At 37.7% G+C, this 27,180-nt stretch overlaps 1 protein-coding gene across 4 annotated transcripts in view; it reads right to left on the bottom strand.

The window, feature by feature from the left end:
- LOC120635356 (golgin subfamily A member 6-like protein 22) overlaps positions 1-26,801 on the bottom strand; it is a 50,921-nt gene extending 24,120 nt beyond the window's left edge. For 2 of the 4 annotated variants that reach the window (XM_039906348.1, XM_039906350.1), the window contains exons 1-5: positions 25,456-26,800; positions 8,460-8,611; positions 1,988-2,122; positions 1,022-1,164; positions 268-429 (exon numbers count right to left, since the gene is read on the bottom strand). In XM_039906348.1, coding sequence (XP_039762282.1) covers positions 268-429; positions 1,022-1,164; positions 1,988-2,122; positions 8,460-8,611; positions 25,456-26,723 — 1,860 coding nt within the window. In that variant the 5' untranslated portion in view covers positions 26,724-26,800. Of the gene's footprint in view, positions 1-267; positions 430-1,021; positions 1,165-1,987; positions 2,123-8,459; positions 8,612-25,455 lie in introns of all 4 variants that reach the window. The other 2 variants (XM_039906349.1, XM_039906347.1) reach the window with 2 other exon arrangements.
- Positions 26,802-27,180: the final 379 nt, after the last annotated feature.

The raw sequence follows: 27,180 nt of genomic DNA, 5'->3' as shown, positions 1-27,180 counted from the left end.
TCCATACAATAAATAAACAAAAGTGATGTTTGACAGCAGTGATTGTAAGATTTACGCCTGTCCCAAGCTTGTCGCGAGATACGTAAAACCCTGCCGTTCTGAAGGGCGAGGTATAATTACAGGAACACGGGTTCTAGCACTTATGGTGATAGGCGATGGATTTTGATGGTGGGCCCTCTGATCGGTCGTCTATTATTAATAGAATACAAGCAGCTGAATAGACCATATTAACAATATGTAAAGTTACAAGTGGTCAGAATCCCTCACCTCTTTCTTCTCTTTCTCCGCATCCCTGGCTCTCTTCTCCAACTCCCTCATCTTCCACTCGCAGTCCGCCAGCATCCGTTCTGCGCGCGCTGCGGCTTGCGACCGCGCGGCCTCGTGCGCCGCGCGCCATTTTATCGTGTTCTCCTCCGCTGCTTCGAGAGTCTGTCAAAAGAAATAATCTTCAACATATCAACCCATTATCGGCCCACTGCAGGAGCGAGGGTCTCCTCCCACAGTGTGAAAGGCTTTTACCCTGTTACAATACTCTACTTTTCACACTTTGCACTTGGCAATAAAATAAAGTTTTGGAGGGATTTTTTTTACAATCTTTAATCTATGGCTCGCGCTTCATAGGCTCTGGTGAGTGACAGGAACGCTATCATACATTAGAGCGAAATAGCAACATTAGGATGAACAGATTTTTTGTAGATACGACGTGCGTGACGTTCATTATTCAAATCATAGAAGCCCCTGGGGACTCCAGTATAACATTACTTACCCGCTAAGCCTATAGGATGTTTTCACGTTTTGACCTTGAAATACTAGGCTATGTAATACACACACACACTGGCCCAGTGCGGATTGGTAGACTCCACAAACAACTGAGAACATTATGGAGAATTATCAGGCATCTATGTTTTTTCTATTTCTTAAAACTCTTATTATTATTATTCAATTATATTGAATTAATATTCAAATTCAGTAACAAAAACGCTTCCTTATACAATTATTAAATTTAAAGCATGAAATCTACCTCTTTCGCTTTCTGTTCTTGTTGCAGCTTCTCACATTCCAGTCTCTCTTTATCTCGCTCCAGCACTTGTACCCTAGACTCCAGCTCAGCTCTCCTTGAGATCGCATCCTCCAGTTCAGATCGCAGTTGTCTGACTGCTTCCTCTGGAAACATACTTTGTACATCAACTGACATACAATATTCGTCATTGGTACTCTACACCACAGAGAAAATTTACAGAAATACAATCAATTGTCATTTGTTATTGGGATCCCCCATAGAAATGAACATTATAAATAAATCATTGTTCTTGGGGTCATATATTAATTTTGGCAATCTGGGGAAACCGCAGCTTAGTGATAAAGCTTAGCTTCTTATTACTTCACTTTATTTTATAAAATCGGATAGTAAGTAAAGTATAAAATAAACTTTATTTTCATATATCATATGGATAAGGAATCAACCTGTAAAAATAAATCAAAAGAAGCATAAATACTTTTCCATAGAAATAAATTTAAAGAATTTTAAATGTTTACTTATGACAACCCTATTGAAGATAAACGAGCGACACGCGCATAGTACCTACTCTACGCGACGCGTACCTAATAAAGAGACAGGAGTCACATGATGAGGTTTACTCAGAAACTATTAATTTTTCGGTTTCAAAGATAATTGTTGGAGACAGTAAATAACGCTAAATCCTCAAATTCAAATTAAAAATTAAAAATTCATTTATTTCAATGAGGCCTAGTTTATAAGCACTTTTGAAACGTCAAGTCAGTATGCTTGTAGTGACTCTACCGCCGGTTCGGAAGGCAGATTCTACAGAAAAAAACCGGCAAGAAACTCAGCAGTATTATTTCGATTTTCATTCACACGTTGTATATTATGATGAGACACTTCGAGAGATGAAATAGAATTGAAGTTTTAAAACGAAGCTGTTAAACTTGGCTTATTAAAAGCTAGTATGGATTAAACTTGGCTCACCAATCCGCCTGTGCAACTCGTCAGCCAAGTCCGCGGAGCATTTCCTCGCGGCTACCAGTTCTTCCTCCAGGGATCGGCTCCGCTGTCGCACCATCTCGGCCTCCTTGTAAGCGGCTGCCAAGTCGCATTTGAGTTCTGAGGAATTAAACGTTTTTGGTTTATTCCACCACATAAAGCTTCTTTATCACAATGTAACGTTTTTTCTGTTACGCGCCATCTTGTAACGTTTACTGTTACGCGCCATCTTTGTACGTTTTTCTGTTACGCGCTATCTTCATTTCTATATCCCGTTTTTCAGTCACAAGCCTTATTTATTTCTAATACATTCAACACGTGGGTGTTTTTTTTTAAGTTATTTCAGGTTAAGCTCATTTTATGTAAATATCAGTGAATGTAAATTGTTTTATTAAAACTAAAATTACTTACTAAATTATTATAAGATATTAAATAAAAATACCTCATAGAGCAATGCTTTTATTCCGTAAATGATATTGAAGTGAAACTTTTTTATCGGCGTGGGAAATTGTGGTGAAAAGTGGGATTACCGTCACATTGTTCGGTTATGCGTCACATTTTTCCGTTATGCGCCATATTTTTCTGTTCCGAGCCATCTTCTTTTCTGAGTCACATTTTTTGTTACGCGCCACATTTATATCTAATACATTCAACACGTGGGTGTGATTATGGTATTTTTTTAAAAGTTATTTCAGGTCAACCGCAGTCTTTGATTGTTAATATCAGTGAATGTAAATTATTATATTAAAACTAGTAAAAATAATTAATATGACTGTTAATAAAGAAGTCACAGGAATTTCACTTCTTACGTGTGTACACTAATACACACTCATTCTTTTTATTCCACTACAAACAAGCAGTTGTCATTTATTTTAAGTGGCTTCACTTTTAGGGGGCGAGTTAGAATCCCAGCACACACCTCTAACGTTTCAAAGTTATGTGCGTTTCAAGCAATTAAAATGTACAGCACCTATTTATATTACAAAAAAAAATTATTCGAAATGTAAAAAAAAAAAAAAAAAAATAATATTATTATTTAATATTATAACTGTGAGAGTATGGATGATTGTTACTCAATCACGTACATTTTTTGTCTTACAAATACTATATTGTTATAAATATATTGTGAGGCCACCGTAAGTATACCTATTTCTTTAAAGTCAAAGTCAAATATTTCTTTATTCAAATAGGCACATAGATGGCACTTTTGATGCGTACTTTACATGTAAAATCTGACATAGCAGTGAGTTGATGGCGATAAATAAATTCGTCAACTTAAAACTAAAGCTACGAGGGTTACAAACGCGCCCTGGTCTAAGAAGAAGCCCACAACAAACTTAGCCGGTTGTTATCACCATCTCACATTGTCCTTTAAAAACTATTAAAGAACCAACCTGGTTAGAGCAATAATGTACACCCAAGCATTTTTATCGTTGACATAGTCCTTAATACTATAATAGGACTTTTCTACAAGCTTACGTTTAATACAAACTTTGAACTTTTTCAGAGACTTCTCCAATAGGTATATCAACTGGTAATTTATTGTAAAATTGTATGCAAATTTCCTTTAAATGAATTACTTATTTTATGTAGTCTAGTATATTGCACTGCAAGTTTCTCTTAAATTTAGATATATTTTTTTAATGTTTTCACGGAGGGATTCACGTAATTTAAGTTTAGGTATTGACCGTACAGCTCTTTTCTGCAATATGAATATAGTTTCAATATCAGCAGCAAATAATACCAAAAAATAAACAATGGAGTGTCAGTCGCAAGACTAATGTTTTTCAAGTACTAAAAATATCGCCTTTGTTTGCACGACGACGCTTCGGGCGGTGATTTATTTTGAGGGGTTACTCAGATGCTTAAGACGTCTTTGTTACAGGTAAGTCTTTGTTCTGCGATACTAATTGCCGTTATCGCCTTAAACATTAAAAAAAAAACCTTTATTTCTAAAACGTATTACAATTATATTTTTACATACAAATTTTCAATATAATGAAAATTAATCTTAATTTGTTATAGTCCGCGAAAAGCAAGAGAATCTGTATGGTTTCATTTATAATTTCTTCAATCCTTATACTCCACACCAAACAGATCTTCGGCAATGTACCCTCTACGCAGATTTCGCTCACTCTCACTCTCTCTCGTTTTCACTTTACAGTAAATAATTGTTAAGTGATCTTCTCCTCATTTATTGTAAAGTCAACATCTCCTGAGGATGCTCCGGTTTCGGAGTGAAACGTGCGTAGAGGATACATTGCCGAAGATCTGTTTGTTGTGGAGTATAAGGATTGCATACCCATATTTAACACGCTTTTATTAGCTTCACCTGTATGTTTGTATGTATGTATGTTTGTATGTTTGTAACAGACTTCTTTGGACGCTATTTTGACCCACTTTAAACAGTCAGATTTCGTTCAAACTTTGTAGACATATCGAGGACCGATGAAAATACACTAATTTGAGAAGATTATTCCAATTTTCAATATAAAAATAAGATTTTTTCATTTTTTCTTTTGGAATTTACTCCTTAAGAATCGATTTTCATATATAAGGCGCCCGGTATGAGAAAAATGTAAGGAGTAAAATCTACGGATGAATGACCTCGTTACGTTTTCGCTTTGCGACGTTGCATGCCCGGAAACTGTGATGCTCAAACATGCAACGTCGCTTTCGACTTCGATTAACTTATTTTTCCTATTTAAGTTACCTTATAATATCTAGGTAAAGAAATAAACACATAAATATATGGGACAGAGTGAGATAGAAAACATTATACATTTTTTTTTCCTATTCTTGTTACCATGGAAACTAAATAATAAACATTACATTTATCCTAATAGTTCAGATACTCTACATCCACCTCAATCCCCCGTAGGCTACTTTTGAGAAGTTACACTTCCGCCGTGTGTGAATAAATTGCACAGGATTTTTAATTTACCCTTTCATATGGTATTTATCTTTATTCAACTAAATAAACTCTTTTTGTGTATGTTTCGTTTAAGGAGTAAACTCCAGTCGTGCGTCGGAGCTGACACACACTTTTTAATTTTTTTAATATAACTCGTATTTAAGGGGAATACTAGAATAGAATAGTAAAACCATTTTATGCCAAGCACCTGCTTTATGCATACCCTGCTCAAAAACCGAGTGCACGCCATTGACCTCTTCCCAACTCTTCCCACGGGTGTCGTACGTGGCTACTAAGGTAACATGACGGAGAAAGGGCAAAATCGTCCTCTGTGCTACTAGTGCCTTCTACTGCTATCACCTACTCACCCAGCATGAGCAAACCCTCTCGTTGTGAGAGGCCTTTAGTCCAGCAGTGACAGTGGCTGTCGATGATAATCACCAGACGTCAAGACCAATTTTTGACCACGACGTTAATAAAATGTGTCCGAAGACCGTAGGCCTAGAGTCTCGAACGCAAACTATTTTATCTCCGTATAATAATTAAAATTAAAATTATTTACAAAAAATATAAGCCGTCTAACTGTTCACTTACGGGCATGGTACCCAATATGCTGGCGCTATTGCCCCTTTGAATTGCTAGACTTAGTCGTTGGGCTAAATAAGCGCCAGCTCTTGGGTCACCAGACGTAAAGACCAATTTTTGGGACACGAGGTTAATAACATTTTTCGTGTCCGAAGACCGCGGGCCTAGAGTCTCGAACGCAAACTAATTTATTATTTATGTCCGTTACTAAGTCGACTGTTAATATCAGCTTTTGGTTTAAAAAGAGTAAATTATAATATACTATTGCCCGCAACTTCGTCTGCGTTTGATTTTGTTTTTAAAGTATTCAGTTCACTAAGCCTTAAATGAGTATAGTAGTAGGTATATCTTAATATATATAAATCTCCTGTCACGATGTTTGTCCGCGATGGACTCCTAAACTACTTAACCGATTTTAAATTAAATTGGCACACCGTGAGCAGTCTGCTCCAACTTAAGAGATAGGATAGCTTAGATCTTTAATTATAGTCGCAATTTTATTTTATTTCAAATTATTTGTCTATAATTAATTGGCAGTCACATGTTATATATATATACTACTATACTCATTTAAAGCTTAGCGATACTGAATACTTTAAAAACAAAATCAAACGCAGACGAAGTCGCGGGCAACAGGTAGTATTATTATAAATATTATTCATCACACTTGTCGCTGATGATGATAGATGTAGTTGAAAGGACGGAGAGTAACATCATTGTTAATCCTTGAAAGACATCAAATTCCCAAGGATGGTTGACAGCAACATTCGTATATTTACAGCAAATATTGTCCTTTATTCACGTCCTAACTAAGCAACCAAACGAACTATTCACCTGAGGTCTTTAGTGAAGCAGTGGACTGTTATAGGCTGTCGATGATAATGATAGAATTAGATAAAAGGATGGAGAGTAACATGCGCTATTGTTGGTCCTGGAAAGACATGAAATTCCTATGGATGGTTCACAGCAACATTCGTCTATTTACAGCAAATATTGTCCTTTATTCACGTCCTAACTAAGCAACCAAACGAACTATTCACCTGAGGTCTTTAGTGAAGCAGTGGACTGTTATAGGCTGTCGATGATAATGATAGTATTAGATAAAAGGATGGAGAGTAACATGCGCTATTGTTGGTCCTGGAAAGATATGAAATTCCTATGGATGGTTCACAGCAACATTCGTCTATTTACAGCAAATATTGTCCTTTCTTCACGTCCTAACTAAGCAAACGACTTCTTTAGTCCAGTAGACTATTATAGACTGACGATGATAATGATAGAATTATTCGAAAGGACGGTGAGTAATTGGCGGTGGCTATTTTTGGTCCTGAAAAAACATCAAATTCCCAAGATTCGTCTTAATTCCTGTATTAATAACAAATCACATCATCGTCATCATCAAATCAACCTTTTACCGGCCCACTACAGGGCAAGGGTCTCCGTTCACGTTGAGAATGGTTTATGCCATAGTCCACCACGCTGGCCCAGTGCGGATAGGTGGACTCCACACGCCTTTGAGAACATTATCGAGAACTCTCAGGCATGCAAAAACAAATCCCTACTTAATATCATAAATGTGATTGTAAATATGTTTGTTACGCTTTCACGCGAAAACTACTAACCGATCTTCATGAAACTTTCTATACATATTCTTTGAGGTATTAGAAATAATATAGTACACTTTTCATTGAAAAAAAAAATACCTAAAATAAAAAAATGTTTGTGAAAAAATCACAAAATCTCTTATATGACTGTAGGTGTAGACTATATAGCAGTATGCTGCCTTCCAAAATTACGCGGGCGAAGCCGCAGGGCACGTCTAGTAATAATATATATGTAACACAGAAGCGTTCATTCACTTTAAAGCCGAAGGTCAACGTTAAAATCTTTAGCCATATCAAATACATTGAAACACATATCATGGCTTTCTGATGTGCCTGAAACAGTAAGTGCCTACGCAATGTATTTAAAAAAAAAGTTGATTGAAATTTGATTCTAACCCAGTTTGAAATAAGAGTTGAAATAGGTTGATGTTTTTCATGTGTTTTGGAGTGTGTGCTATCGTACGTTGGCACACAGCCATATAATCGTATATGGATCATCTATATTTCGAGAATATTAATTATGATTTGTATCAGTTTTCGTGTGAAATAGTGATTAAAGTGTTATACAAATACTAGCGGTGATAGCCTAGTGGTTAGGACGACTTCAAGGGGTCGAGTTCGAATCCCGGCATGCGCCTCTAACTTTTCTAAGTTATGTGCGTTTCAAGCAATTAAAATATCGCTTGCTTTAACTGTGTCTTCGAGTAATCGGGTAAAATCAGTGCCGGATTAAAAACCTCGCAAGAGTAGTAATTGCTACGGGCCCCGCGCGTAAGAGGGCCCCGCATATTTAATACCGCTCATCTCTGCCTGACTGACTGACAGACACGCACACGCACACAGACATCGCCTATAGTAATTTACTACACTATTAAATAACCACAAAATTGTAATCTATAGATAAATAAACATACTACGACAATACACACATCGCCATCTAGCCCCAAAGAAAGCATAGCTTGTGTTATGGGTACTAAGATGACTGATGAATAATTATATGAATAACATACATAAATACTTATAATATATAGATAAACACCCAGACACTGAAAAACATTCATGTTCATCACACAAACATTGTCCAGTTGTGGGAATCGAACCCACGGCCTGAGCTCAGAAAGCAGGGTCGCTGCCCACTGCGCCAATCGGCCGAAAAAAATAGATAACAAATACTACTAGTATTGTATTTAAGATACGTATTGAGTATTGAATCGTATTTTTACCACTTCATACTTAAGAACCCATAGCAGAACAAGGGCTTTTTTTAAAGAATATACAACGTGCCCCGCGCTTGCTTCAGGCTCTGGGTAAAATATGAAAAAAAAAAGATTCCGACGAATTAAAAAGAACTCACGTTCTATTTGCTGGTCCTTCTCTTCTATCTCTTTCCTGCACGCCACTATCAGCTCTCTCGCGTTCTCTGCCTCGCTGCATCTCGTTTCCGCGAGCTCAGTCAACGTTGCCACCTGAGTCTGGAATCTTGTCTCCTGGTTCACAAGACCTTTCCTAGAACAAGAACGTGAGAATTTTATAAATTTTAAAATGCATACAAAAATTTTCGTAACCGACAGCATTAGAACCTGCGACTCTCTGGCAATCGCGGCCTGAGCGCTTTCTCCAATCAAGCTACGGCTCTTCTACCGTGAATGCCGAAATTAGTATATGCCTTTCACATCAGTCTTATAGAAAGAATAGAAGTAGAAGAATATAAGCCAAGTCAATGTCAAATATTTCTTTATTCAAATAGGCACATATTATGAAAATTAAGTTATATTTGCTAGACTCAGCGAAACACAGGAGAATCTGTATGGTGTTATTTATAATTTATTCAATCCTTATACTCCACACAAAACAGATCTTCGGCAATGTACCCTCTATGCAGGTTTCGCTCCGAAACCGGAGCATCCTCAGGAGATGGTGCCTTTACAATGAATAATTGTTATCTTAACATTTATTTTTACAAATTTTCGCGGAGTATAGCAAATTAAGCTTAATTTTCATAAAATATCATGGATTTCCGCAAAGTAACGCCTGCTTCTATCCAATACATAGATGGTTTATCCAATACATAGATACAGTTTTGATGCGTACATTACATGTAAAACATGACATAGTAGTGAGATGATGGCGGTAACTAAATCCGTCCACTTAAAGCTTAAGCTACGAGGGTTCCAAACGCGCCCTGGTCTAAGAAGAAACCCACAACAAACTTCTCTGGTTGTTTTTTTTATGTTATCACCATCTTACATTGTCATTTAAAAAATAAAGAAGCAACCTTATAGCAATAATTTACACCAAAGCATTTTTATCGTTGACATACTCCTTGATACTATAATAGGACTTTTCTAGCTTACGTTCAATACAAACTTTTTCAGAGACATCTCTAAGATATCAACTGGTAGTTTATTTTAAAATTGTATACAATAAGGACTACGACAACGAGGTATCTCTACATCGTCTAGAGTCCCGTACGAGACTAAAGTGTATTATATCAAAGTGGGGACTTATAAAGAGGTAAAAGAGAGGGCCATGGATAGAGAAGGTTAGCTCTTAAGTTTTAGAAGAAGACTCACAGTCTCAATTCATACAAACTGGTTGAGAATCAAGAATTTTAATTGAAAACTATTTATTAATTAAAGAATCAGTATGAGCTCATTTTTAAAAATCCTAATCGATTTATACTAGAAATTCTAAACTGGCACAAAAGGCATTGTCAACTGATGACACTGACTATGCGAGATGTACTCAACTTGCATAAACGACATTTTTGAACTGTATACGAAACGTACTAAACTTGCAAAACGACACTTGCGACTTGCATACGAGCGTACTTTATTTGCATAAAATACACTTGCGACATGTATACGAGACGTACTTTACTTGCATAAAAGACACTTAAGATTCCTATACGAAATGTACGAAACTTGCATACAAGACACTTGCGATCGGTATAGTAGACGTACTAAACTTGTATAAAAGACACTTGCGACCTGTATACTTTACTTGCATAAAAGACACTTAAGATCCATATACGAATTGTACGATACTTGCATACAAGACACTTGCGCTCTGTATACGAGACGTACTTTACTTGCATAAAAGACACTATATATCCTATACGAAACGTACGAAACTTGCATAAAAGATACTTGTGAGCTGTATACAAGACGTACTCAACTTGCATAAACGACGTTTTCGAGCTGTAACGAGATTTACTTTACTTGCATAAAAGACACTTGCGACCCCCATACGAGATGATGTTTACTTGCATAAAAGCCAGTTTAGATCCCTTTACGACATGTACGAAACTTGCACACAAGACACTTGCGATCAGAATAGTAGATGTACTAAACTTGCATTAAAGATACTTGCGACCTGTGTACGAGTTGTACTAAACTTGTATAAAGGACAATTACGTCCTATATACGAGACGTAATAAACTGGAGTAAAAGATACTTGGGACCTGTATACGAGACATTGACATTCGACGGCCGATTGGCGCAGTTTGCAGCGACCCTGCTTTCTGAGTCCAAGGCCGTGGGTTCGATTCCCACAACTGGAAAATGTTTGTGTGATGAGCATGAATGTTTTTCAGTGTCTGGGTGTTTATATGTATATTATAAGTATTTATGTATTATATTCATAAAAATATTCAACAGCTATCTTAGTACCCATAACACAAGCTACGCTTACTTTGGGGCTAGATGGCGATGTGTGTATTGTCGTAGTATATTTATTTATTATTATTTATTCATTCATTCATTCTAGCTATAATATAAAAACCTACTTATTTTAGCTATTTATTTACCACGAGCTAATGTTTACGTTATAACGTATAGGTTTTATAAAGCGAGACTCGAAAGTGATAAAATCTAAATCTAGAGTTTGTAAACACTCGAGCCAGATGTGAATACCAAATGTACAATTCGAAGAGCTTCTATCAGTTATATGTTTATACGTTTCAATGAAGCCGTGATAGCCCAGTTGGTAGGACTTCGACTTCACATTCGGAGCGCCGAGTTCGAATCCCAGCACGCACCTCTAACTTTTCCAAGTTATTATTATTTTCCTATCATTTATTCTTTTTCATTTCTACGTCATCGTATCCGAAAATAAAAACGAAAACGTCATCGAAAACCGAAACGATAACGACATCGAATACGAAAACCAAAACGAAAACGTCATCGTAAGCGAAAATAAAAACGAAAACGTCATCGTATACGTAAACGAAAATGAAAACGTTATCGTAAACGAAAACGTCATCGAAATCTTTTAATTCTTAACAATGCTTAAAAATAAAATCAAAAAACACTATTAAAAATTTATAAAAAAAAAACATCCACTTTTCGCTTGCGGGGCTTTTGAATGCCCAAGCAACCGGCGGTCGGGGCTCCAGAGTGAGGAACCTCCTCACAATACGCGCCGTTTCAAGGACTACTGCCTTCTGTATTCTTATTTCTATTATTTAACTCTTTATTTATACACCACTATGAAGTAAAGAAAATAAAAAAAAATCTATAGAAATACGAAGACAGAAGTAGAATACAAAAGGCGGCCTCTGCAAGGCATCGCTCTGCAAGGCAACTTTTGGATTAGGACAAGATGAGCGAGAGCGGACAGGCGGTGTAAAATTCTTATAAACCTACATTCAAATAGCTAAATACAAATACATAAACAAAATTGCACAAATAATTTATTTATTTATTTATTTCCAACTTATAATAAATTAATATAAGTTACTGGCTGTTGCCCGCGACTTCGCCTGCGTTCGATTTTGTGGCATTAAATTTAGCTGTAGATCTAAAAAAAAATTATGTGTTCAGCATCGCTAAGCCTTAAATGAGGGGTTTGCTTATGTCCGCTGAGGAGTTCTGTCCTCTATCTCCAACCACAGTTGGGAAAAAATTCAACATTTATTATAACCTCTATAGTACAAAAATAATTATTTAAATCGGTTATAATTTGTCGGAGATATGTTGTAAAATCGTCAAATCTTTCATCCCCTCTACCAAAGGATTCGAGCTTCATGTCGGGATAAAAAGTATCCTATATTACTTCTAACACTTCCAAGAATGTGTGTACAAAGTTTCATGAGGATCGGTTAAGTAGTTTTTGCGTGAAAGCGTAACAAACAAACTTACATTGACATTTTTAATATTAGTAAGTAGGATAGGATAGGATAGGATAGGCTAGGATAGGATAGGATGTGCGTTTTGAGCAATTAAAATATCACTTGCTTCAACGGTGAAGGAAAACACATGGTGAGGAAACCTGCATGCCTGAGAGTTCTATAATGTTCACAAAGGTATGTGGAGTCCACCTATCCGCATTGGGCCAGCGTGGTGGACTACGGCCTTAACCACTTCTCATTGTGGGAGGAGACCCGTGCCCTGTAGTGGGCCAGCAATGGGTTGATATGATGATGTTTGCATTTCTTTACATAATATAAGATAAAAATGCATTTTTTTTTTTTTTAAGTTCTTCTTTTTGGTTTATTGGTTCTGCGCGCTGAGCGATTGAACCATTGTCAATTGCTTATTCTGTGGTCAACTGTTATTCTTATTTATAATTTTTTTTTTTAACCAGGAAACTTTTTACATTGATAAAAAAAAACTAAGTTTTTAAAAAAGGAAACGGAATTTCGAAAAGAATTAATAGGATCAGGAAAGGATTAAATAGTATAATAATATGGATTTAATAATAATATAATTTAATAATATGGAATACTTAATGCTGCCAGCATCTTAGGAACTGTGCCTCGCTGCGGTGGTTTCGAGGACGTGTTAGATTTTATTTAGTTTTAAATAGGTTATTTTAAGTTATATTTAGAAGAAGAAACTTTACTATATCATATATAATTAAATAAGGGTAAATAAATACTATTAAACATCGTCAAAAAAAAAAAAGTAAAAATATAATAAAAGTTGAAACAGAAAATAAACACTTAAATGAGGAAAAAAGTTTATATATACAACGTTCATTAATGGACAACAGGATGTCAACGGAAGTAGGAAGTGGGATGTTTAACTTAATAAGACCCTGGTAAAATGAATCCCGGTTATATTTTGGGCATGATAAGAATTTTTTTGAAGTTATACTTCTTTTGGCGCGATGGAGAAAAATGATGAGAGTGAATTTTTACGCGCGCGCACACCGACACCTGAATTCTACATCGTAAAGTTAGTTCTAGGTGGCATGAAAACTATGCTCGAGTTGTATATTCTAGTATTTTTATATTTAGAACGCGTGTTTCGTAACAGTACAAATAGTGTGAATATAGTATATTGTGCAACTAGTGCGACAAGTTGTCGATTGCCCACGAAAGCGAAGTTGAACGCACGAGAGAAGCGAGTGCGGTCACTCGCTTGAGTGGGTAATCGATGTCGCACTTGTTGCACATACTACTTTGTATTACTCATGCGGGGAAAGTAGTATCTTGCCGCTGGCTGTTGCGGTTGAAAAAGAACCGTTTGCCCATTTTAAAATTTGAGTGCGACAAGAATAATTTGAGTGCGACAAGAATAATTTGAGTGCGTCAAGAATAATTTGAGTGCGACAAATTTACTTGTCAACACAACTACAAATTTTAAAATGGGCAAACGGTTCTTTTTCAACCGCAACAGCGAGCGTCACTACTTTCCCCGCATGAGTAATACAAAATAGTATGTGCAACAAGTGCGATAAATATTATTACGTTAATAAAACCTTTTTTATTTAAATTAAATCTTTTTGAATAATTTTAATATTTATCGTAAACACTTCTGCATTTCAGTTATTTTTTTTTCTATACGCCAAAGAAGTTTAACTTCTAACGCGTGTACAAAAGTACACACACTGTTTTTTTTAATTGCCGTACTAGACACTAGTCAGCCTTTGACTGCAATCTCATCAAGTAGTAAGTGATGATGCAGTTAAGATTGTAGCGGGCTAACCTGTTAGGGAGTAAGGCAGTTATATTGAATCCATACGGTCATACCTACCCCTAATAGGTGTCTACGCGACATCGTATCGGAACGCTAAAGCGGCACGTCTTGGTCGGTAGGGTGGTAACTAGCCACAGCCGAATCCACATACCAGATAAGAGATAATTCAGGAATTATAAATCCCCTTATTCCCCTTGCCAGGAATCAAACCCGGGACTTCCAACTTGACAAAATCAAAAGAAAAGAAAAAAATTAAAATAAAAAAAAAAGTAGAAAAAATATGAAACTTCTTAAAAAATGTATGGCTGCCAAGATACAGGCAGGCAGGCAGACAAAAATGAAAAAAAAGTACAAAAAAAATCATAAAACAGTCGCGGACGATTTGACTTGCCCCTCCCCCCACAGACCAGAAGCTGGGTACGCCCATGGCTTCACTACAGGAGAACCGCGAAACACCGGAAGGATCTACATCCCTACGTGGTCGATATACCGCGGACGCGTACGAAGCGCTTCGCATCTTCGTTTCTGATCCGCACCGCTAGGATCTGGAATGCTCTTCCAGCTTCCATTTTCCCCAGTTCTTACAACATTAGTACCTTCAAATCAAGAGTGAACAGGCATCTTCTAGGCAAGCGCGCTCCACCTTAGGCTGCATCATCGCTTACCATCAGGTGTGATTGCAGTCAAGCGCTCGTCTATAAATATAAAAAAAAAAAACCATTCTCTCCCAACGCTAGTTGGTCATCGCAGTTCCCCGGACATCTAATAAAGCCAACGAGAGGGACAAGCCGTTGGGATTCCCACATAACATCAGATGTAGCCATAAAAATAAAAAGGTTTTCCACCACGACAGAAAAAAAAAGTTGGTGATCGCAGAAGGAAGGCAGCACAGAGAACGCTGCTGCCGTACCCGTTCTCCGTTAGTGGTGACAACTTTATTTTAATCTGCCGTCACACACGGCACAGTTTGAAATAAACTTAGCACTCCCCTCGGATATGGGTCAATGGAATCACGCGGCGCATGTGAAGTGGGGCAAGTTAAATATCAAATATATATAGATAGATCTTTATTTGCATAATACACACGTTTACATAGATGCCATTTAAATATCAATTACGGAGTTACAGTGTATTGCCATTAGCTGGCGTGCAAATATACAAACCACTGGTTGCAATGAACACTTATAATCAATTATAAAAAACATGCAATTTTAATATAGTAGGTGCAATAACAGCGGTAATAATAACCAGACATATGTCGAGCGTGTCATCGCCCTGGGGAGTCCTTCAGGCATATAGTTTCTACTTGCTAACGGCGAATACTTGCACAGAGATAATCAAGTAGCCCGGATAATTCATCAACAACTTGTTTTTTGGTATGGCCTTATCGATTTTGAGATGCCTTACTATAGGTACGACCCGGCGTCAGTACTTGAAAATAGCAGTGCATTGCTCTAATGGAATCGTACGATTATCACTGACAGGTATATTACAGCTAATAGACCTGATATTGTGCTAGTCGATCGATCAGTGCGCCGTGCAAGAATTGTTGACATTACTAGTCCACATGACGATAATCTGGTGAAACCTTGCTCACGAGATTACCGCCATGTGGAATGTTGAGTCGACAGTTATTGTTCCGATCGTCGTTTCAGTCAATGGTCTTCTCGCGAAAAGTTTCGATCAATATCTTAAGAAGCTTTCGCTTGGTTGTTGGATCAAGGGTCGGATACAGAAGGGTCGGTCCTTGAAACTCTGGAGCCCTGACCGCCGGTTGCTTGGGCATTCAAAAGCCCCGCAAGCGGAAGTTGGATCATTTTTCTTATAAATTTTTAATAGTGTTTTTTTTGTTTTTATAAGCATTGTTAAGAATTAAAAAAAAAATGAAAATCAATAAATGATAGAATAAAAAATGAAATTAGAGTAAAAAAAAATAAAAAAAATCAGAAACATTAATTGAAAATTCGTGTTCGATGTCAAAATAAAATACGTATGTCACAGTTGTTTTTTGTCATATTGGAAAAAATCATCTACGGAGTAGAAATTTTTCCCTTGCAACCATTTCTTCAACTTTTCCGTAAAATGTTTTTTACTTTCAAGAAGTATTTATAAATTTACCCTCAAGTTTTGTAAATAATTTCTGATCGTTTCATACGTGCCGTTGTTTGTAGTTTTAATATTACCTACATAAAATAAGTTGTAAATATTCTCATTTAGTGAAATTGTAATTATATTTATTTAATGCACACATCGCCATCTAGTCCCAAAGTAAGCGTAGATTGTGTTATGGGTACTTAGATAACTGATGAATATTTTTTATGAATAATATACATAAATTCTTATAATATATAGATCAACACATGTTCATCACACAAATATTGTGCAGTTGTGGGAATCGAACCCACGGTCTTGGACTCAGAAAGCAGGGACGCTGCCCACTGCGCCAAATTATGGGATGGCATTTATAGGATGTATATTGAACTAGCAGTTGTCCGTGACTTCGTCCGCGTTTGTTTTTGTTTCTAAAGTTACTAACACAGAACAGTTACTAACACAGAACAGCGAGACACCGTAAGCGGTGGCATCCTTATGTGGTTGATATTCCATCAACACGCACGAAACGTTTTTTATCCACGTTTCTGATACGTGCCGCTGAGATGTGAAACGCCCTCCCGGCAACTGTGTTTCCTGCCACGTATAATTTGAGTACCTTCAAGGCTAGAGTGAATAGGCTTTTTCTAGGCAAGCGTGCTCCAACATAGACCTGATCGTTGCTTTCTAACGGGCATGATTGTCGTCAAGCGCTGGCTTATCTATCTATCTATATATATATAAAAGAGAAAGTGTGTGAGTATGTTCCGTATAGGCTCCGAAACGGCTGGCCCGATTTCAATTAAACTTTCAGGGAATCTCCGGGTTGACCTGGCGAGTAATCCTGTAAAGTTTGGTGACGATCGGAGCACTCCTATTTTTGAAGTGTCAAACTGTCAAATACAGCTTTTATTTACTGTGATGACACTCTATTGTTGGGTGTACATCTTCGATAATCTTCACCCGCTCGAGAAGAGAATAGAAGAGAATGAATACGGAAAGAAATAAATGATGTAATATATTATGAAACTTAAAAACTCAATGATGTAAGTTTATTGTTTAAATAAAATAAAGCAAAATCTAGCCCGGCGAAGCGAGCTGGGTACGCTAGTCGGTAATAAAAAAAAAATAAATTTAAATACACTTTAATGGTTTATACGCGTTTCAATTCCTTTTTCTTTCGTGCAAACTTCATACAAAGATACAGCAGGTAAGTATTTAAAGTTGAATGAATGAATAAATCTACATGAAGCGTACAGTCTAAATATTTTCTCGCTGAATGAAAATGTTCTTACATCGTAAATTAGTTTGAGACGTGAAACAGTGCGCGGGAAACATCGTTCCGCTGAAAAGAATTTCACTTGGGGACATTTCATTAGCACATTTAACATTATTACTATGATCTAATTAATTCTTGGAACTTGTCTATAACGGAGAAAAAAAACATTGTTTGTTTAAAAAATTCAATATTTAAAATATTTGAAATTATACTTCTTTTGGCGTGTAAGGGAAAAATGATAAGAGTAAATTTTTACGATGCGTGCGTCCGTTACACCGTCACAAAAGACCGACACCCTGAAGTTAGCTAAAGTCAACATTTTAGTTTTTCAAAAGACTAGGAACTGATTAGGGCTTGGAGTAATATTGTTCTGTGGATTAGGGGCATGGGGTTAACCCCATACTCCCTATCAGTTTTTAGTAATACCCCTAATCACGTAGAAATAGGTATATTAACCCGTAGGTACATCGTCTTTGTCGGTAGGGTAACTACGAGTAGCAATGGCACAAGCCTCCACCAGATCAGCAAAGGCAGGGGACAAAAATTATATCCCCTGACAGGTAATTAACGTGTCCACCTGCTCAAGCATGGGAACGTGGAATTGGAGGAGTTTACCCTCGTTTATTATTACACGTTGACCTCAAGAAATTCAACAATACTTAGTAGATTAAAAATTTTTAGTAATAATTATTATAAGTGTGTAAATTTTATAGTTTTAGTTTATCTATGTGTATAGGAAGAACAGCCTGGCCGATGTATCAAATCGCAGAAGCCGGGCTGTACTTTTCTTTTTCAAAAATTGTATCTTACGAAACTGTTAATTATAATTGACGGCCGACTGGCGCAGTGGGCAGCGACCCTGCTTTCTGAGTCCAAGGCCGTGGGTTCGATTCCCACAACTGGAAAATGTTTGTGTGATGAGCATTAAGTGTTTTTCAGTGTCTGGGTGTTTATATGTATTTTCTAAGTATTTATGTATATATAATTCATAAAAATATCCATCAGTCATCTTAGTACCCATAACACAAGCTACGCTTATTTTGGGGCTAGGTGGCGATGTGTGTATGGTCGTAGTATATTTATTATTTATTAAGCATATAAAATAAGATAATGTAAGAAAACTAAATTAATAAAAAAACGTATATTATTTAGATATTATTTCCATTTGTACGCCAGTGCTCTGAGAGTTGATTAAGCTGAGAGGGATGATAAACGTTATCCTTTCTCCTCGGGGAGATAATTGTCTCCTGCCCATGCTAGCCGTGCACAGAAAATTCGGAAATTATAAATACCCAAGTTGCCATTTCCGGGGTTTCGAAGCCGGGACCTTCCATTCAAAACCGCAGCGCTCACCGGTTGGTGACCTCCAGTTCTCGAAAAGATGAGAACACGAAAGCGGGTAGTCAGATTCTGCCCGTGACATCCAACTTGACATCACGTGCCTACGCAGTCCCGTCGTGACCACAATGCATGCAACTGGGTCGAAATATCGACAAATAATAAATAATAAATAAATAATAAATAAACTACGACAATACACACATCGCCATCTAGGCCCAAAGTAATAATAGATGGGTACTAAGATGACTGATGAATAATTATATGAATAATATACAGAAATACTTATAATATATAGATAAACACCCAGACACTGAAAAACATTCATGTTCATCACACAAACATTGTCCAGTTGTGGGAATCGAACCCACGGCCTTGGCTCAGAAAGCAGGGTCGCTGCCCACTGCGCCAATCGGCCGTCAAATAATTATCGTGGTATGTACCCGTTCAACTATATTTAAGAAATGAGTATTCATTATTATTGGGAACATTAGTAAAAATATTGGCACGAAAAAAGTTAAGGTGTGAGATTAGGTAAGAAATTCCGCGTTAATGATCGTAATATATGTAGCCCGTAGGATTTTTGATTTACAGCCAGCATTACAACATGATGATGGCCCAGTGGGTAGGAGCTCGACTTCACTTTCGGGGGCCGAGTTCGAATCCCACCTCTAACTTTTATAAGTTACGTGCATTTTAAGTAATTAAAATATTACTTGCTTCAACGGTGAAGGAAAACATCGCATGCGTGAAAGTTCTACATAATGTTCTCAAAGGTGTGTGGAGGCCACCAATCTGCATTGGGCCAGCGTTTTTTTTTTTTTATGTTTATAGACGAGCCTGATGGTAAGCGATGATGCAGCCTAAGGTGGAGCGTGCTTGCCTAGAAGATGCTTATTCACTCTTGATTTTAAGTTACTCATGTTGTAAGAACTGGGGAAAATGGAAGCTGGAAGAGCATTCCAGATCCTAGCGGTGCGGATCAGAAACGAAGATGCGAACGCTTCGTAAGCGTCCGCGGTATATCGACCACGTAGGGATGCAGATCCTTACGGTGCCTCGCGGTTCGATGGTAAAAAGGCGAGGGGGGAACTAGACCAAATAGTTCTTGAGCACACTCTCCGAAATATATCCTATAGAATACCGTAAGGCAGGCAACCTTGCGACGATGTTCCAAAATCTTAAGTTTTTTATTGGCTAGGTCACCGATGAGTCTTCTAGCACGGCGATCCACCGAATCCAGGGCATCAAGCTGATACTTGGCAGAGCCATCCCATAAATGGGAACAGTACATTACAATTTACAGTCCATGCACGATCGAACTTGAGCTTGGTACAAGGTGAGAAGCTGTTCAGGCGTGAAGTACCGCTTGACCTTATTGAGGATGCCAAGTTGCCAGCTAGCAGTTGGTGGACTACGGCCTGAATCCCTTCTCATTGTTGGATTTGATGTCGGTTGATGTTAATGAGTGTAGAAATGAATTATTTGACATAAAAGTTAACAGCCATCAGCGGATATCTGCTTGTAGCGATTCTCTCATCAGTACGGAATGTGTGAAGGAGTCGGCAGGAAACTCTACAATTGTAGTTATATTATATAACAATGTTTTTCCTAAACTTGCCTTTATCAACAAAGGGTGCAACAAAATAAGCGAGCACCAAATAGTTGCAAATAATTTGTATAGTTAGTTAGGTAACTAAATAGTTTCCAATATTTGGAAAACACGCAACTTCTCGGAAGTTTAAAATCGGCAAACAGCCAAAGACAATATAAAAAATATTGACGAACCCGTAATTTTGGTCTCGGATACACAGCAGGGGATCGTTGCCGTAGCATAAAAAAAAATAAAAAACGTCTGTGTACTTATGTACACGCGTTAAAAGTTATACTTCTTTGGAGTAACAAGGTCAAATTTTATTTTTCGCCTTATTCTAACGTTTGTTGAAAAAAACCACACTCACAATAGATTTTATACATTGAAAGTTTTATTATAACGCATTATCTAGTTATCGTACGTACAACTAAGTTAAACTCCCATTCAAATTTGAGATTTTGGAATGAGCCCGCAGACTTTGACATGAAAGTGTAGGAACACTGTCAAAACTTTTTTTTGAAAAACTAAAATGTTGACTATAGCTAACTTCAGGGTGTTGGTTTTTTGTGACGGTGTGCGAGCGCATCTTAAAAATTTACTCTCATCATTTGTCCTTAACGCGCCAAAAGCAGTATAACTTCAAAAAACTTTGTTGTCTATGCCTTGAGTTGGTGATATTATTAGATTTCAAAACGCAACGTTGCGTTTCCAATTTATTTTTCTTTTTTCTTATGCTTTCTAGGTATCGTCGAGTACATTATAAATTACATTTTATTTTTATTAAAACGTTCTTATCTACACTACACTTTGAGGAAATACCAGTAGGTAGGAGTTATTAAAAAAAAAATAGTCAAAATAAGATACTACTATTTTAGGTAATTTTTTTAGTATTTTTAGGGTTTTTTATTTGGTTGACATTATGTCTATGTCTACATCGTTATACAAACCCATTACCGGCCCACTACGGGGCACGGGTCAATGAGATGGGTTTAGGCCCAAAGTCCACCATGCTGGCCAAGTGCGAATTGGTGGGCTGAAAAAATTCAAAAAGATTCAAAAAATCTAAATTCATTTAGTTCAAGTAGGCCTAATATAAGCAAGTATGTCTGTTTGTGGTCACTCTACCACCGGTACAGAAGGCAGATTCTACCGAGAAGAAGCCGGCAAGAAACTTAGCAGTTGCTCTTTTCCAACATCGTTTTACAATTTAACAATCTGTGTTCTATCTTGTGTAAATGAAAGCGGAGCAGCTTGATTCCAGGAAACCTTGTCATTAAGAAATACATTAATAGAATAGTGACTTTGATGTATTAAATGTGTTTTTATTTATACATTATTTTCACTTATGTAATGGTAAATCTAATATTACTTTCGGTATCATGTTATAAAAGCATATACTCAGCTCGACAAAGGTTTTCTGTACTTTCCTAAGACGATATGCTGATATCACTAATTTATGACCGTTTCTAGTAAGTCGATTGTTTATATCAACTTTTTTTTATAAAGATTAATGTTTTGCTCCCACAATGAGAAGGGGTTAAGGCCATAGTCCACCACGCTGGCCGAGAGCGGATTGGTGGATTCCACACACCTTTGAGAACATTATGTAGGACTCTCGACCTCCGGCCTCCATGAGTTGTAGGCCCGCGGGTAGCGAATTAAAGGGGAAGTGTGTCACCCAACTAATGACAGGCCTAAGAAGGTGGCGTGCAGTTTAGCGCACGCCTCTCTGGAGGATTTGGCAGCGATCAGGCCATTGTTGATAGGACCCGCCATGCACTGGGGGGTCAAAACCTTGGCGAGAGTGCGGTGAATACGCATGTGAACCCCGTGCTCTCACTAATAGGTCTATCGAGGAACACACAGAGTATTTAGTGTGTGCAAGTCCCACATAATTACTCCGTTGCCCCCAACGGAGTGCTATGCGTCAGGCATTTTCTCTGTATTTAAAAAAAAAAGGCATGCCGGTTTCCTCACGATGTTTTCCTTCAAGTGATATATTTTGATTACATAATTTAGAAAAGATATTTCTAATTTTGTATCAATATCAGTCTTAAATTTTATTCTTATTTTAATAATGTGGATTGACTTAGGATAGTATTATTATGGTAAGTAGGAATTAGTGTACGAATATATTTATATTTTTTGCATGCCATCTAAGGCGGATTGTTTGTCCCTATATTTTGTGTACCTACAATGTAAAACCAAGCTGCAAATAAAAGATTTGAATTTGAATTTGAATTTGAAAAATTTAGAGGTGCGTCCGAACTCGGACCCCCGAAAGTGAAGTCGAGCGCCTACCCAATGCGCTTTCACCGCTTCGGGGTGATATCGTGATAAACGACTAAGACAACGGGAGGTATCTTTGCATCGTTCGAGTCCATGTGGGACTGAAGTGTATCGATTTTCTATTTTCGGATGGACACTTGCCGATAACCACCTGAGGGGTTGCTACGGCGTCACCGGGTGAGTGGGGCGAGCGCGAGAGATCGCCATGAGAAGAGCCCTAGGGCTCGACGACATCGGGGGTTAGAGTTGGAGACGTCGACCCGGGGTGCCTCCTGCGAGGACTCGGACCTCGGCTCGGTTCGACGTTAATCTGACTGTTGGTGGACTTTTGGAATAATCATTGTTTAGTCCGAACGCCCCCGTGGTAAGGGTCCTCGTACGGATCGTCAGAAATCGGGGCCTTCGCCGGCGAAGACGCTGTGTTTGTTGCGTGTGTGTGTGTTGTTGGGAACCGTTGTCGGTAGTTATTTGATCGTCATGGTCGTAAAGGACATGTTTCGGACGTCGCCGCCTAGGCTCGACGTCGGGGGCGGGGGTATAAGTGGACGCCTCGACTGGGGTGGTGTCGGACTGCTTTTTCAAAATAGGTCTTTGATATTTTTTTAAAATACTGGGCTATGGTGGGAAGATCGAAGTATCGGCGGAGATCTACGTTGCCGTTGTTGAAAAATATCGAAAATGCACTCGTATTTATATCAAAATACCCACCAACTCAATGTCATGAACATTGGTTGTTAATCAAATATCATTTTAATTGTTACTTGGAAATCGTTACAATCGTTAAATTATAAAATGATGTTGGGTAAGGGCAGCTGAGTGCCTTGCTGGTTCTTCACGGTATACATCAGACGGGCGAAGGCTCATTCTACCCAGTGGCGTGCACTTTATAAATGCACAAAAGCACTGCCTACCCAAATTCTAATATAACTCGCTGGGCACGTTAATTATATCCCTTGCCAGGGGATATAATCGGGGGATATAATTTTTATCCCCTACTATGCTTGGCGTACAGAGAGGTCGACAAAACGTGAATCCATCGCACGAAGGACGCAGTGTGACGCACTAGGGCTTCCTGAATGATGCTAGATCAATTATTTATAAATAAACGATCATGTGATGTTTATATATAAAACGCTCGATCGCATATCGACATGATACCAACGTTATAATGTTCAAAACTTAGTACGTGGGATCTAAATATTTTACTGTATTAGCGTAATCCCTATCCCTACTAATATTATAAATGTGAATGTAAGTTTGTTTGTTACGCTTTCACGCAAAAACTACTTAACCGATCCTCATGAAACTTTGTACACATATTCTTGGAAGTGTTAGAAGTAATATAGGACACTTTTTATCCCGAAATTAAGCTTGGTTTCTTTGGGATGAGTGTTTGACGATTTTACACCATAACTCCGACCAATTATAACCGATTTAAATAATTATTTCTGTACTAATAACCTCTAGGTTATAATATGTGTTTTATTTTGCCCAAACTGTGGTTGGAGATAGAGGACAGAACTCCTCAGCGGACAGCAGCAAACCCCTCATTTAAGGCTTAGCGATACTGAATACTTTAATTTTTTTAGATCTACAACAAAATTTAATGCCACATCAAAAAACAAAATCAAACGCAGACGAAGTCGCGGGCATCAGCTAGTTTTATAATAAAACACTGTTAACCATTTCTAGCTCGGTTTAATCAATGACGATAATCATTTTATCTTAGACAATACAGACCCATAATAAATAATAATCATAGAGTATATTCATAACATAGATAAATGACATTTACTTTAAGGCTGGCCTCACAGAGTCGAAATGTCTCTCTGAATTCGTAATCTTAAACTCCGACACCTTGCCTCTCACGTATCTTAAAAATTTAGATTGTTCAGAAGTCTCGTGATTCCAGACACTTGAATCTTGAATGAATGAATTAATTAATACACTTTTATTGTACACCACATTGACATATACATATAGAAAAAATTTAAATAAAAATTTTACGAAAAGTGTACAATTTGGCGGCCTTATCGCTACATAGCGATCTCTTCCGGGCAACCAAAGGCGTAAAACACAGCTCTCCAGAGAGTTAAGCATATTTAATTAAAATTGGAATATTAACAGACCAATAGGACGACCAAGTTTCACAAAAAATTAAAATTTGAGATTTTTTTCATATAATCCCGTCGAAATATCGACAAATCCAAAAATATTATCGTGGTATGTACCTGCTGTAGAACTATATTTAAGAAATGTTGATTGACCAAATCTTAATTTAAAATCTTTGAGATTTTTGTACAATTGAATCAATTTGATTTGACAGCCGGTTGGTGCAGTGGGCAGCGACCCTGCTTTCTGCGTCCAAGGCGGTGGGTTCGATTCCCACAACTAGAAATATGTTTGTGTGATGAACATGAATGTTTTTCAGTGTCTGGGTGTTTATCTGTATATTATATTCATAAAAATATTCTTCAGTCATCTTAGTGCCCATAACACAAGCAACGCTTACTTTGGGGCTAGACGGCGTTGTGTGTATTGTCGTAGTTTATTTATTTATTTAAAATTAAATCACCGGAATGAGCCCGCTAAACTTTGACAATTGAAAGTGTACACTGTCAACTTCAACTGTTGTGCAACACTGTCTACTTTGATTTTTGTAGAAGTAACATGAATTTAAGATTGCAACGCTAATCATAAAACGGTAATTTTTGGAAATATTGGTCTATTTTCGCACCAATTAATCTTTCTAAACAAAGGAGAGTTAGCATAACTACGGATTCAAAAGTAAAATTAAAACTAAAAAAAAAACAAACAATTAAATCATACTACTTACACATCATCAGCTATATTTCCAGTCTCTTCATCATTTACGACATCTATGTAGCTCTCCTCTATTTCTTCTATGGTCTCCTCTATAATCTCTTCTTCTTCTTCTTCTTCTTCTTCTTCCCCACTATCCTCACTTTCTCCACTCTCGTCGCACTCAACAATACTCTTAACATCACTCGTCTCGTCGCCCGACTCGTTCGTGCACTCAATAAATCCACTGTCACTATTGTCATTTGTTATTCTCCGCAAATCGTCAACACACTCAACTTTAATAATGGGTTCGTTCAAATTAATCGATGTTGTATGATCATTTTTGGACACTACATAACCTCCTAGCAGCTCGTCGTTATCGGGTAAATCTTCCAAATAGTCAGCCTCTTCAGAAGTAAGGGATTCGAATGAGGAATCCACTTCTTCATCAGTTTGCTGCTCACCGTCATCGAATATGATATGTTTACGGAACGTCACACGTTTTTTACCGTTGTCTGATCTATCGTCATCGGAACAACCTTCGTTATCTGATCTGGGTGGTTTTAAATTCGATTTTCTATTGAGTGATTCGGGACTCTCCGATTCATTGTTACTCTCTGTAACGTCTAGTAACTTGTTCAGTTCGCCTTTCAAGTCGTTTTTGTATTCCCTAATGGATTTGCTGTCCAATGTTTCGTGAACCGGCTCTCTTCTCTCTTTCCTCTCGATTATGTCCTTGCTGTCCGTGGTTCCCATTTGGTCTTCATCCAAATCAATGTTGCAGTCAATGCTTTTGGCTATCTCGCGCAGGAGCGCTTCCGCGTGTCTCTTTTCCTCAAGCTCTTGTTCATTTGACACGTAGATTAAAGACACGTGTTGTTTTGGTTCTTGTTTCGCGTATTTCTGCAGCACTAGCGCTTTCACAAACTCCGCGGGATCGTCCGACGTTTGAATTTCGTCTTGTGTATTTTCGGCGGGCGTGGGTGTCGCTACCTCGGCGCGTTTAGCTTGCGTATTCTCCTGCGGCGATTTAGTATCGCGTTTTCTTTTGCCCCTTTTACGTTTCCCCGCCATTATCTGGAGCAGGGCACCTACCCCTGTTTTCTGGTTGCTGTAGTCCGTCTCCGGTATGAGCAGGTTCACTACATCTTTCCTTAGTGTGCCAGTTTTTTCGTTCGTTATGTCATATTCGCCGGACGGCGCGCGAGATTCGACTGAGCCTGGCTTGGGCGTCGGCTGTTTTCGTGTTGCCTCGGGTGACGATTCGGCCTTCCCGCCTTTTCGCTTGAAAAAGTTAAACATGGCGGGCAGTCGATACAGCTGTCAGTTTAAATCCATTCGGGAATCGCCATAGCTGTCGCTGGAGTTTATAAATATGCGTGAAAGAAGGATTTACGTTATTGTATGGCAGTTAATATAGCTTTTCCTATTCTGAGATGTTTTGCGATGTTTATTTGCGTTTTCGTATGGAAAATAGTTAATTTATCGTGTCTGGTACGAAATATGGCAATAGAAAATTACTTTGTATTTGGATATCAAGTAAATACTAAATATTACCATAAAAAATACTATTTGTTTACTTTGACTGTCGGTCTATCAACCATAGACTCATGACTCTGTGACTCTATTCTACAGGCAAGAAGCCGGCAAAAACTCAGAAGTTGCTTTTTTCAACAGAAACAATTTACATTTTAACATTTTTTTTTATCATTACAGCAATTTAAGAATTATTATTCTGTATCACGAGAGATGAAAGCGA

The sequence above is a fragment of the Pararge aegeria genome, chromosome 26 (assembly GCF_905163445.1).
Source record: "Pararge aegeria chromosome 26, ilParAegt1.1, whole genome shotgun sequence".
Lineage (NCBI taxonomy): Eukaryota > Metazoa > Arthropoda > Insecta > Lepidoptera > Nymphalidae > Pararge > Pararge aegeria.
The sequence above is the reverse complement of the archived record's forward strand: the minus strand, read 5'-3'. Positions and strand labels throughout refer to the sequence as shown.